Genomic DNA, 13,471 nt, shown 5'->3' on the forward strand with positions numbered 1-13,471 from the left:
ACTATATATGTATAAAGATTAGGTAAAATTAAAGCAAGAGAATGGCAATTTCCCATCCCACAGGTAACTCTATTTCTGTAATATTGCAAAGGTGTTTGGTTAAAAAAAAAATCAAGAACAGGAGCAAGATGTACTTTAGTAGCAGTAGATTGCTTGTAGTGCTACAATTTCTTGTAGTACAGGCCATTAAAGAAGTGTTGWATTACAGTCTGTGTCCCACACAAACATTCAGCTGGCAAAAAATGAAGGGCAGTTTGGAAAGCTTGTTAAGCTCWTAACAAGAAAACTGGGATTTATTTCATTTACCCAAAGAAKCTAATGTGTCTGAAACCAAGGAGTRGAGATCATCTTTCMATACAAGGAACCCTCCCAGAGAGCACTTCTGGATTAGACTGTTGATCATGGTGGATAAGCCTCAAATGTGAGCTCCCATGGTAAGATTATGTAATTTCTGTAAACTAAAGTTAAAAATTTCTGGTGTCTCCATTTGAAAACAAAAGCAGTGTAAGTAAACTGGAGTTTCGGCGCTGTGGGGAAGTTTAAATGAAGGATTGGAAAACCTGCTTTTAAGCAAGAAACTCAGAGAGCTGAGTGGTTTTGTTTTACACTCTGTAAAACGGGAGTGAGTTTGCAATCATGGAAAGAAGAAATTAAAAGAAAATTTAATCATCTGCCAAAATTACTTTTTGCTCTGAGGATGGACTAAAGGCAGCAGCCTGGCCATGACAGGTGTTTATCTAAGCAATCTTTCCTAAACCTTCAATGGAAAAGGTTAGATTCTCATTAACCTTTCCCAATTTCATTGTTTCACCACTTCATAAAATGAGCAAGAATAAGCAGGAACCTTCAAGAACATTYTGGCTTGATCACAGACTTACAGGTCATTTGTGGCAGGATGGTGCTAGATGGTGTTTCAATATAGGAAGTAACAGTTAAACAACAATGATCTGCTTTTCCGGCAGAGCTGAGCACAAGGTTATGTTCATATTGTTGTATTCAATGGCTCTTGACTCTTCCTATGAATTTGGTACTTTTTTTGMTTAAACATTATTGTCAGATGTTTTTCTTACATATTTGTAGTTCTTTGAGTTATAAAGAAATAGTGCTGAATCATCGCTTTATGACTCTCCATATACCTAGTTTCAAGTGTACCACTTTTTTGAACTTTTTATATCTCTCTTTTTCTTTTTGAAATGGACTATAAAGATCTGTGTACTGTGTTCAAGAATTTAAGTCAAAGGTCCACCATTAACTTATAATAGAGGTTTTCCTTTTGTACAGTGTTCCTTTTCATTATAATTCTTGAATTCCATTTTCCTTTTTAACCACGTTCAACACTAGGCCAATCTCATCAAAGAGGCAACTGTAATGAATCCAAGGTTTCTTTTCTCAGCTGCAAATCACAAATAAGTGCTCCYCTAAAATATATCCTATAGTTTAAAAAAGAATCAATTCAGACAAGATATATGACCTCCTATAAAATTTTAGAGGAGAGTAGATTGTAACAGTTGTCCTTTTTMGCCTTATAAATTATGTATCTCTGAGAATTGCTTCTGTTAAAAACCATGTCCCCAAAGGGTAGTAATTTCTATTTACTTTATCCTGTGTGTGTGTGTCATTCTTTCTGATAAAGAGCTTTGTAACTGGCAKTGAGTGGATCTGGTTGAGTACCTTAAAGAAGTAGTAGCAAGCAGTGTATAATAAAAATTACCTACTGYTCCTTACAATAACCCTTAAAACTGAAACAAAATTACCTGACCTGTGTACTTCCTTCCCCCTTAACAACATTTTCTCTTGTTTCAAAATAGCTGTAAAGTTCTGGCACCGTGATTAAAAACTTCAAAGCCAGGTGAGCTCCAGTGCCTGTCATTTCTCTAAGAGCATTTGCTGCTTTTGTTGGTTATCACATTKGTCAGGATGCCCATACTGATTGTTGAGTGTGCTTCCCCTGCCATCATTGTTTGGATAAAGACAGATTTCAGTCAGTAAGCTCCCCCTTTATCCAGCTCTCGAGTGTTTTACATATTGAATCCTGATTTCAGACTTACCTCTCAGTGGTATTAAAAACAGTATCAAATATGGCCAGCTGGAAAGAACCAACTGCCTTATACTCTGTATTGAATACAGGTTCTACTATTTCCCCTTCTTAAATCCGTTGATACACATATACCCGAAAGATCTGTCCAGCCATGCATTCAGTTCTAGCTGCAGCCCAGAAGAGTCCTCTAAGGACAAAGCTGATTTTTACTACCTTTCTAGTCAGCAGAGAAATTTCTGAGTTTCTTTTCACAGTGAAAGTTCACATAAAGTGATTTGTAGTTGTAGTTACAATTGAATGTCCTCTGTGGAATATGCATCTATACCTTTGGTTCTTCTGGATAACTTGCTACATTTAGCACTGTTGTGCAAACACTGTTGTGTTTAGGTTGTCCCCTAAACCACAGAAAGTGAGTGATCCTTCAGCAGAACTTACATCCAGAATCAAGTTTGAGTCAAAGCAAAGATCAAAAACAACCAGGCAAACAAAGCCCCAAAGGAAATCAGGCAAAGAAAGTATTAAAGATTAAAGTGAAAACWATTCCAAAGAGGGAGAAATAAAATTTCTTTGAAAACTTGGACTGCATGTGTGAGGAGCCTAAGCAGAAGCAAGCCATTCCAGAAAGGGTGATTCTCGGGGTTATAAAAAACAGAGCAATTTTCCTGAATTTAGAGGGTAAACCTTCCTACAGTGCGAAATGGCTTGTTGTATTACCATAAGAGCTTGTATCACTTTCAAACGAGAGCAGCAAAATCAGCAGTGATCTGCAGGAAGGAGTAACTAGGAGTATTGTCTGCCAGGTTTGGGCTGATGTCTAGCCATGCTGGAACCAGCCAGGCTGGGAGGAGGGGTGTGCTGCAGTCACTATTTAAAGAATTACAAAATAAAATGAGTGTGAGAAAACACAGCATGGGGTTTTAGTTAGATTTCAGGAATGTTTTATAAATACTTTCTTTAATTTTACATTTTGCTTCAGAAAAATATACTGAGATAAATTCTGCTTCCACTTGCATCAGTGGGAATCATGTTTCTTCAACAGAATTGCTATTGATTCTCTCTGATGTTGTTGAGAATAGGGTTTGTCCTAACACCTGGGTTTCTCTCTCTTGGCTTTTGAAATAAAATGCTTTATGCACACAGGGAACAACTATATTCTTTTAGTGTGGACTGTTTAATTTTAGTTTAAGAATAAAACACCTAAGGGTAAAAGCCCTTTTCAGAGCGTAGAGTGAATGTGGGTGTTCGTGTATGTGTGCCCTGTAACACACTCCAGCTGCTCATCCTACAAAACCACTGCCAACCCCATTTCACTTCCTTTCTACCTGATCTGTTACAAAAAGACAAATGCCTTCAAACTGCAAAGGCATGGCATGGAGAAAGCAAAGGCCTGACAATTTGGCCACCGGACAAATTCTGCTTCTTGAATGGAGGGAAACAAAAGGTAAAACATACCTGCTAGAATGTCAGACCTCAGACCCATTCCTGAGGTCCCTTCAAAGGAAAGGTTTGGAATGAGTTGAAAGTAGAAGCTGAGGAAAGCTTAGGGCATGCTCCTGTCCGATTGTAGTTGCTCTCAGGGCTAAAAGGTTGGGATTGGCAGGATATAGCCAATGTTTGAGTAAAATATATCTGGATTTGCAGGGCTTGTAGAGCTTGGATAGAAAGGTGCCTATAAGTCCTCTGTCACAGATGAAGAACCTGGTTTGCAAAAAGGTGAAATAAAAAGTTTCCCAAAGCGAGCCAATGCTTCAGGGCAATCAATAAATTGCTGATCTCCTGTTCCAGGCTTTTGTGTAATTTTGTAATGTTCAAAATGTTTGGTAATAGTGCATATAACAGACTGTTTCCAGGAGCCTGTGTAGAATACACAGGTCAAGGAGAAGCCTTGTGCAATGTTTTTTTCAGTACTTTGTGCTTTTTTTTGGTCTTATAATTCATCTGCAACCATTCCGTTATGTGATCATAATTATATTTCTAAAGTCTTAGGGACATTATGGCAGAAGTTTATCTCCAGAAGGACTCTAAGCACCAAAATGGTAATGTGGCTTTTGAGGGCAGCAATTTTATGGTACAAACCAGCACAAGACAAATTCTTGAAAAACTTTAAATATCCTTTTTGGCACAGTAGCCTTAAAGAAAGAAGAAGAAAAGTGAAATAGACTAAATGCTGAGTTTTCTTCATTATTTATAAATAAAATGGTTCTCAGTTTTCCAAGACCTTATGCCAACATTTGATGTTACTTGGAAGTTTCAAAAAAAAAAAAATTAATGGTCACCTTTTCGTGGAAAGTTTTTGGGGCAGCCAGTGAATACCAATATAGAGAAGAAAAAAATTGCACTGTCTATTAAAATTCTCTTGAGCTGTTTYGGATCATGTAACTTGTTTGCTCTGTGTGGATCTATATTCAACTTTTTCCTTGCTGTATAGTYAGGATTTTTTTTTCTATAACTACAAAATAAACTTTATAGGTAGTGGCTCAAAGGTAAATCTTTCTTTGTCACATATTTTCTGGTCTAGTTAATACCTTTGTTTGATTATGTGGAAAGAAAATCCGCCAGCTGAATGTGTGCAGAAAGGAATGAAAGGTCATGTCCATCATGAAGTGTTAAACCTTAATGGTAAAGCTTGTCTTTCAGATTTAGAAGGAAGGTAGGTCTTGGTAAAAGCTGTTTTTAATGAAGTGCTGTAGTGCAGGAAACTGAAATTGAAAAAATGTTGAAAATAAATTGTGGATTTGCCCCTCATGTCTGTGGTCACTGTTCTTGGCGGTAGGATTTTCTCTGTGCTTTGCTTTACTTTTTAAWTTTTTTTTTGTTCTGCCAGGAACGCATCAACTAATTGTTAATTTTTGTCATAGTGTCTGGTGCCCTGGAGATAYAAAATATAATGGATGAACTGTATTTTGAACTGTGTGCGCGCAGTTTGGCTTCAGTAGCCCTACTTTTAGCTTTTCATGTTGTATTGTTTTATCCTGGTAACAAAACCATTTTTATAACAAGTTCCTACTGAGTCTAAACAAGYGTGTCAGAAGCTGTGCTTCTGCAAAACTTGTGTTAGGTAGTCACAGCTCAAGAGTTGTCTGAAGAGAGCTGGAATAGGCTGTCCATCAGGCTCGTGAGGTTTTTTTAGACAAGTGTTTGTATTTCTTGATTGCAACAGGGTATTACACTGGTTTTAGAAGGGCTGTCTTCTCTGGCTCTGAGAGGGGCTGGCTCTTGGCATGGAGAAGGCACCAGTTTGCTCATTTCCCTCTTCATCAGACTAAAGGCCACTGGCATTTTGCAGTCCTCTGYTTCCAGAACCTTATCTCTTTCCCATTTTCCCTCTTATCACTAGCTCTTTAAATAGGTCTTTTCCTTCGAGCCCTGGGAAAGGAAATGATGAAAGGCCCTATCTCCTTTTCCTCTACGGAGAAATCAGAAACATTTTTGCATTCTGCAGAGATTAATTGAACATCCCACCATCCTTCTCCCCACTTGCAAGTTTTTACCTTTGCCTCATTAAGCCTGTAGGGCTTGAAGGTATGCAGCTTTCACTCTGCTGAACACCTCTTAATCCCTTCCTCTTCTGTGATGGTGGTGATTTGTTCCATCAGACAAGGGACAGCTCTTCATCTTCCCTGCTCATGCTTTGCTTTCACCAAGGTGGACTCTTCTCAGAGCAGCCACAGTTTGCCACAGGAGTTTGATGTATTGATGGCAGTTAAAAAGCAACATGAGAGGTTGTCCAGGAGGTTGTTTATAGGGTAACACTTTGCAAAATCACAGTATCAGTAGCCAGGTTACCTGGTCACTATATATTATTGGAGTCTTTGAGGAAAAATTAATCCCATGTTCTTTGCTAATTGCTGTGCTGGTAAAGATAATTATATGGTTGCCAGCAAAAGGTTCAGTAAAACAGTGTTGGGGAGATCACTTACTTCATATGTCAAAGAAGTGGTTAAAACTATGCCAGCGATGCTTTTACCTGAAATCAATCTTTGTTAACTGAAACTTCACATATATTTGGGCTAGCATGAGAGAAGAAACTTTGGTTATTTTCAAATGGCATCTGAGTTCATGCATCTGCTGGGAGCAGCAATCCACTTACCTCATGTTCCAGTGAAAAAAGAAAGATGATATTGATATCTTTAAAAAACGTACCTCCAAAGAATAACAGTATGAATTTCATGAAACTTGCTGTGCAACGTAACTTAGCACAGTCTAAAATTTACTATTCTAATTAGAGAAAAATCAAGATGCTTACTGTTTCAGTGCTAAACTTCAAGTAGTTGAACTACAGTTCATGACCTCCTCATCTACAGGACTGTTTGCTTTCCATTCCTAAAACAATGTTGTAGTCTGTCACCAGGGGACTTGGTGTTAGAAAGAAAATGTGAAGAAACAAAAGGGTACTGAAGATACAAGGAAGGAACTTGTGAKGAGTAAGCTTTGAAATGTAGGGTAAAGCAGGAATCAGAAAGGCCTCTCCGAGAAATTGAAATATAGGGGAATTTTAAGAAAAAGGTCTTTTGATACCAGGAGGCAGGATTAAATCCAGGAGAGGGATCCAAAGTGGYCATTAAGAGGAGAGGTTTCTTTCATATTGCTGAGATTTGTTGATGTGAATGTATTAAAGTTAGGGTAACAGCCCTGGGGGACTGAGTCCTCTGTCCAGTAAGCAGATGTGTGATGTAGTAACAGGAACAGAATTGTCCTGTGACCCTTTGGTATACCTCAGGGTATATTTGCRTAGAAGATGGCCATTTAGTTTCTGTTGTTGTTTCTTCCTTCATTTTTCTATTCATACTATCAGCAAAGCTTTGCCAGTTTTATGGTATGGATGACTAGCAAGTGTAYTGACTTCCTATATGATACCTTTTAGTTCTGCCTGTCTGGACCAGTTTTGGATCTGTTCAGTACACATCATATTCCTTCATAATTGTTGACACCAGCATACTGTGCCTCCCCTTACTGAATTTGAAGATGCATTCCTATTAATTGTACACAGCTGAGAATTTCTGGCACTGTTTAAATCAGTAGTATTAAATGCATATTTCTAATCTGAATATACTCTGCGGGGGGGGGGGGGGGGGGGGGTTGATTTACAACCTAAGGTCATTGAATATGATTATTACTTGGAACTACATGAGGGGAGCTGCAGAAGGAAGTTGTGGCTACTGAAAGAGGCTTTGCCTGCTCTTCCCTTCCAGTACTGACTGGTGGAAAGTTTTGGGAAAACACTATGGATGACTGCTTTATTGGTAAGGCACTGCTTGGGGTGYGATGGAGAAAAATAAGACTGGCTGCTCCTGTCTTTTGGGTACTTTAGCAATTAGCTTCCCTCAGGTTGTCAAAGCCAGCAAATTACATTTCCGCTCTCTTCGAGTTCCATCCATCTTATAATTGTGTTCTGTCTTCTGGATCCCACAGTTATTTGTTTTGGGTTGAGGATTGTTTGTTTCCCAAAAAGAATAACAGCCTAAAAGAGGTGTTGAGATACAGTCTGTGGCTGCATTTTATATATAACAAGTGACTAGTAATAATCAGTAGARATGTTGCTCAAATAACTCTCCACATCTCCCGATTTTTGTTGCCTGGTTTCTCACCTGTCTTCTGTGATGTTTTGCGGGAACAAATGAGTCACTGTCTTCAGGTGAATGCTGTGAAGAACAGTGTGAAAGACAGTGTTTGCACTGAAGCAGAACCAATGAAATGTGTCCTGACAAAGATCAAAATGACACTTCTGTGTATTCTTCAGTGCCATCTACCGGCAAAATTACCCATTAGAGATTTATAGGCCAAGAGCATTCTAGGCTAAGCAGCAGCAATTTACAAACACTTGTTTCTTTTCTTCTTTTATTTTAGGAGCAAGGCAAGATCGGTGTAGTCTTCAATATTGGCACAGTGGACATCTCCATTAAAGAGGAAAGCACACCTGTAAATGATGGCAAATACCATGTAGTACGCTTTACCAGGAATGGTGGCAATGCAACACTTCAGGTTGACAGCTGGCCAGTGAATGAACACTACCCCACAGGTACATATTACTTTTCTTTTTGTTTTTCTCTTTCAGTGTATCTGTACCTACAATCTAATGTTTAATAACAGCTGGTTGCTATATAAATCTCTGTTGCTTCATCTTGACAACAAATTCACCAGCCTGGTGATGCATGTTCTGTCTCTTGGAAAACAAACTGGTAGTTCTTTACACTGGAAGAATGAGCATGCCAACTGTGTGGTACAATGCACATAGACTGTGCTATTTCAGAGGTCTCTAAGTGAATCCTGGTTCTACACGGAATTACAAACTCATTCAGTGACAAACTGGGTTTTGCTACTTGTGATATTTTCTAAATATTCAGGGGTGAAAAGTTTTAAGACTTTATGAAAAGGAGCGGTGGTTTTAGCCACACCCCAGATACTGTCTACATCGATAAAAAGTAGAAATGTAAGGAATGTGGAAGGATAAGCAAATGTTTGAGCAGAACTTATGCTTGCCTCATAATTTTTGATCATCTGAATTTCACTTCTTCTCTTAGGTTTGTAGATACAAAGGTTGGCACATCATCTAACCAAAACTGACAACTCCTTGCAGACTTTTAAGTCAAAATGCAGCAGAACAATTCAGTATCTTTGTAAATTTTCACCCTAAATCCACCAGAAATAGGGAATAACTGGCTGTTGATACACTGTCACATGTTTTATCCCACCACTGGCAAATCACAACCTCATGATATTTTATGTCACCATGGTAAAAGATCAAACTTACTCCAAGTGGAAAGCATTGTTGTATGTGATGCTGACAGTGCATAAGATAGCTGAGGGTAGATGATGTGTGTGGTTTTCAAAGGAAGGATGAGCAMAAGAAAAGAACTCCGGTGTTAATCACATTCCTCTTATTCACATGTTGTTGCCTAAGATCCAGCCGTCATCTTGGTTTCCARTATTAAGCCTAAGCAGCATTCAGTTCTTCATTTCTGTTGTACAGTAGTAACTCAGGACAGAAGGAAGAATTCTTGCTAGTTGTGTAGGAATTCTTTGAAAGAAACTTAAACTCACATTATAGGAAATACCCTAACTTGAGGTTTTATACTAATTCATGAGACTTTATGCTAATAAATTACTCCAGGGGAATGACTTCATCTCTTCTATTCCCTCAGAAAGTGCAGAGAGAAGTTTTTTGATGTGATTCACCTATGCTGTGACACTCTTTACCTCATATGTCTGTCCCTTTGTCAGTGTTTTGGTGAGGTATATGCAAAAGGATACATTTCAATTATTAACCTTATTTCTGTGAAAAAATTCTGTTTTGAAGGATGCCATGACAGAYATGCTGAGTGAGATTCTAGCTCTGCTATCCATTGGTTTGATTGGAAAGTGGGATAGGAAAGGCCCAGCTGAGGATCTTTCTTCCACTCTTTTCATCAATTATTTTTTAAAATACCTCCAATCCAGTTGGCAGCCAATTACAGTCACTACAAACCCTATGAATAAATTTTCTTCTTATAGTGCTTKCTGTAGTAAGTCTCTGGTGTAAAGAAACAAAATATTCAGCTCAGTGCTTTGGAGTTGTTTTGKTTTTTTTTTTTTTTAAGAGAAAAWAAATCACACTTGGGGACTACCTCAGTACCCTGGGCTTCTGCCTTGGCTAAAGATATTTCTCTGTTTTCATTAGACGATGTATATGGTTTTATAGAATCAGCATTAATCTTATACTCTAGGCTAGTATTGAGTGTATGCTGTTGTACCCTAAGGAAAAAGGGCACCTTTATCTTCTAGACACCATTTCTTTTCTGTGCCTGTATTTCAATTTCTGTCTGTTTGTGGATGATGAATTTTTCAACCTGTCCCTATGAAAACAAGGCTTATAGGATCATAGTTTGTGTGTGTGCAGCTTTCTCACTTATTTTGTGTCCTATTTCTTTCAAACTGATGTTTTAGCCAATTTTTTTAAAAGTTGGGCAAAAATCAAAAACCTAAAGATATTACATTGCTATGGGGAAAAAACCCCAAACAGAAAAAACAAAAAAACCCAAAAACTTCTCCCCAATAAACAAACAAAAAAAAAAATTAAGGGAGGAGGGCAATGTTCCAGCCTCCCAGTGGAAAGAACTGTGGCTTGATCTTAATTCATGTTAAATACCAGAATATCCATAAAACAGAGAGCAACATTATGAATGCCTAAGATTCAGAAAAGATTCAATGAACCAATAATTACAGGAAACCAATCCTTATTAGTCCCATTTTCTGGGCAGTCAATGGTTTAAAAAAAAAAAAAAGAGACTAAACAGGAGCTTTTGAAATTAATTATTTGTTGTCTTTCACAAACCAAACTTGCACTATTGTTTTTTGAACTGACTGCAAGACCAAACCTGTGTTCAGCATAGATTCAACTCAGTAAAAGGCTTTGTGGATGGATGGACCCAGACTAATCCATTGKGTTTTAACTGGAACCTGCTGAGAATTTTAATTCCTATCAAACTTGTGTGGTAGCAGCTGGGTAATCTCCTATATTTTGCATAGGATCATGTCAGTTCTGGAAACAGTTATTCGTAGTGTTTAAAAAACATTTTATTGGTAGCCCATGCATGCTTGGGCACACCGTGTTATCTGTAAAATGAACAATTTCATGTGTGCTTGGTTTTTCACAGAGTGCTACAGCCTAATGTTTGCAAATCTTATAAGCTGTCTAATGTACCTTTGTCATTGCACAYGGTCCAATCACACAATCTTCATTCAGGGCTGCATTCTGAAAGGCATTTCCATGCTCCTCTCTGAGTTTTATTACTTGTTGGAAGGTTTATACATTAGGCTCATAATTACTTGCTCAATGAAAAGTACAAATAAAAGTTGGATATACATTAAATGAGCAAAGTGAGAGAATATTGGCTTTCCTTAAAATACAGTCTTTAGTTAAATTGAAATTAACTGAAACTAGCCCAATGGGACCAAAATGCTCCAAAGCTGTATTTTTGCAACTTCAAATAAAAGACAAGGAAAATGGAATAGCAACAAACTTAGAATTCAGGCACTGACATTTTGTATTTTATAGCATCCAATTGTGTTTCAGTCACATGCAACATGAGCTTTTATGCATTCTTGTAAAGAAAAGGGTTGGAGAGAAATGGTAAAGGAGGGARGTAATTTGGAGCTAAGGCTGGCCAAACTTTGTGACTGAAGCAATCCAAATCACTAGGGATGATCTCTCCTCTTTACTACCATTGCAACGTGCCAGAGTTTCTCTGACTGGACAGTAAGACTGAACAGTGGCCCAGTGTAGGTATCTGAGATGAAACTCCCGAGAACTGGGAGATGTCAAAGAGTAGCGTTAGTACAGGGGCTGCTATSTGCAATTCAGCTGTCATGGTTCAGCCAAACACAGCTGTTTGTGATTTATTTGCATTAGTTTTGCCCTTTCTTCTCTCTCTCAAGAACAAAATAAGGAGATGGGCTTTTCCCACAGGCTGTACTTATAGCCAATTTATTCRTGCTTGATTCATTAACTTGTTTATCACAGTGCAATAGAATGTWTCTCAGTCAGGATATAAAATTGTTGCTGCAGACTGAAGTTTCCCATGACTGCCTCCCTTCTGTTGTCTCACATGCTTCCATCTTTTTGTGTACATCCAGAAAACAGTTCTGCTTGGTCACTGTTATCTTCCTGCTTTTATGTTCTTGRTGAGAGCTTTATTTATATCTAAGTAAATACTTAAGTGATGAAATTGGAGTAATGTTAGACCTCTTCAGGAAGAGGAAGCATCTAACTTGTTTCTGTTTCAATTAAAATGAAACCCATCAAATTTGAGACAGTTTACAGAAATTCTCAGAATAGTTAAAAATAAATGTTCWATCTTTACACAGAACAGGGATACTTCCCTGTTTTCAGTCCCTAAGTTTTCATTAATTCATAGACAGGAGGTTTTTTTTTACTCTGTTCGCTGTATTTCCTTGCAGAGAAATACTCTGTGTGTTGCCAGATTTGTGGTGTGCATCAAAATAAGCCTGATATTCCAGTTCATTCATCCAAGCACCAACTACATTTTCTGCTGCAGAAAAAAAAAAAAAACCAAACCAAAAAAAACTAGGTGAAGAGAAGCTGTAAAGTAAGAGTATATGTGAAACAAAAATAAAATCTAATTGAAGTAATGGTTTAAGGGAGAAGATTAAAGGAAGGAGAGCAACAGGTAGAAAAGAGCTGTCATTTAAAGAAATGCACGATTTAATAAGACAGCTGTAACCTGGATTTTTTAAATGCATTTTAGAAATAAGAAATAAGACAGCATTAAACTGGATTCTTACCAGGATTCATTATTTCATCCACACAATAAATATCTTCTATTTTTCCCCTTTATCATTCTCAAGTGATCTCTCAGTCTTCTTGTAGTAGTCTTTGCCCTTTCAAATTACATTATTCTGCAAGGGTTTTGCTACTGAATAAAAGAAAAAAATATTTCATCCTCTATGCCCCTACTTCATTCGCTCTCTGAAGTACTTTTCTGAGAGGAAGTTGTATTTTTGGAAAAGCTGGACAGCTAGCTCTTGGCAGTAGAACTGACTGCTCTGGCAGCTAGCGTGGCCAGATAAGTGCATWACTATAAAACAAGAAGTTGATTCTGAGATTCTGTGCTGGAGTTTTCTTTCAGAGTAATTCCTGTTCCAAGGATTCCAGTTCAGAACCCTGAACACATAGGCATATCTTTTTGTTTAATTTCATTTGAAGCAATCTAATTTGAGCCACATCTTTGTTAGTCTATATGAGACAAAGTCTTTGTCTAAAATAATAAGCTTTCTAGAAACAGGTCATAGTAATAGTGGTTTAGATTCTCCTACTATCTAAAGTGTGAAAGGCATCAACTTTGTCTCGCTAAAATATATTTCTTTATTTACTTGGTGGAAAGATCTGAAATAGCTTGATTTGTACCACACACTTGATGTAAGGGCAGAAAACTGGCTGAGTTTTACTTGCTTCTTTCAATAAGTTTTTTAGCAAACTGGAGGAATATTGAAGGAGCTGGTGGATATTATGGTAGGACCCCTCTCAATCATCTAACAAGGGTCTTGGTGTCTGGGGAGGTCCCTGCTGACTGAACCTAACCTTTGTTATTCCAGTCTATAAGAAGTGTGTGAGAAAAGATACAGGGACCTATAGACCTCTTAGTCTAAACTCAGATCCTGGGAAAAATATGGAGAAGATCATACTCTATGCTATTGAAAGGCATTTAAAGAATGATGCAGTCATAAGGCTCAGTCAACATTACTTCAAGGGAAGTTTTTATCAACATTTTTTTCTCTCCCTTTTTGATTTCCCAGCCATGAGATAAATAGCCTTATATCTTACAAGCTAAATACAATTACTGCTATCAAAACTGGAGTCTTTCTCTCCCTGTAAATGTCTCTTGGAAGCTGATAAGCTGTTCAAAGCAAACTGCMGGCTTCTGCCTAATCCTGAGA

At 37.8% G+C, this 13,471-nt stretch overlaps 1 protein-coding gene across 1 annotated transcript in view; it reads left to right on the forward strand.

The window, feature by feature from the left end:
- The window catches only part of NRXN3 (neurexin 3), an 888,791-nt gene that overhangs the window by 751,174 nt on the left and 124,146 nt on the right, over positions 1–13,471 (forward strand). The window contains exon 13 of the mRNA XM_057380707.1: positions 7,886–8,057. Coding sequence (XP_057236690.1) covers positions 7,886–8,057 — 172 coding nt within the window. The remainder of the gene's footprint in view (positions 1–7,885; positions 8,058–13,471) is intronic.

This window comes from Malurus melanocephalus, unplaced genomic scaffold (genome assembly GCF_030028575.1).
Source record: "Malurus melanocephalus ecotype Western Australia unplaced genomic scaffold, MMel_1.1 scaffold_0, whole genome shotgun sequence".
Lineage (NCBI taxonomy): Eukaryota > Metazoa > Chordata > Aves > Passeriformes > Maluridae > Malurus > Malurus melanocephalus.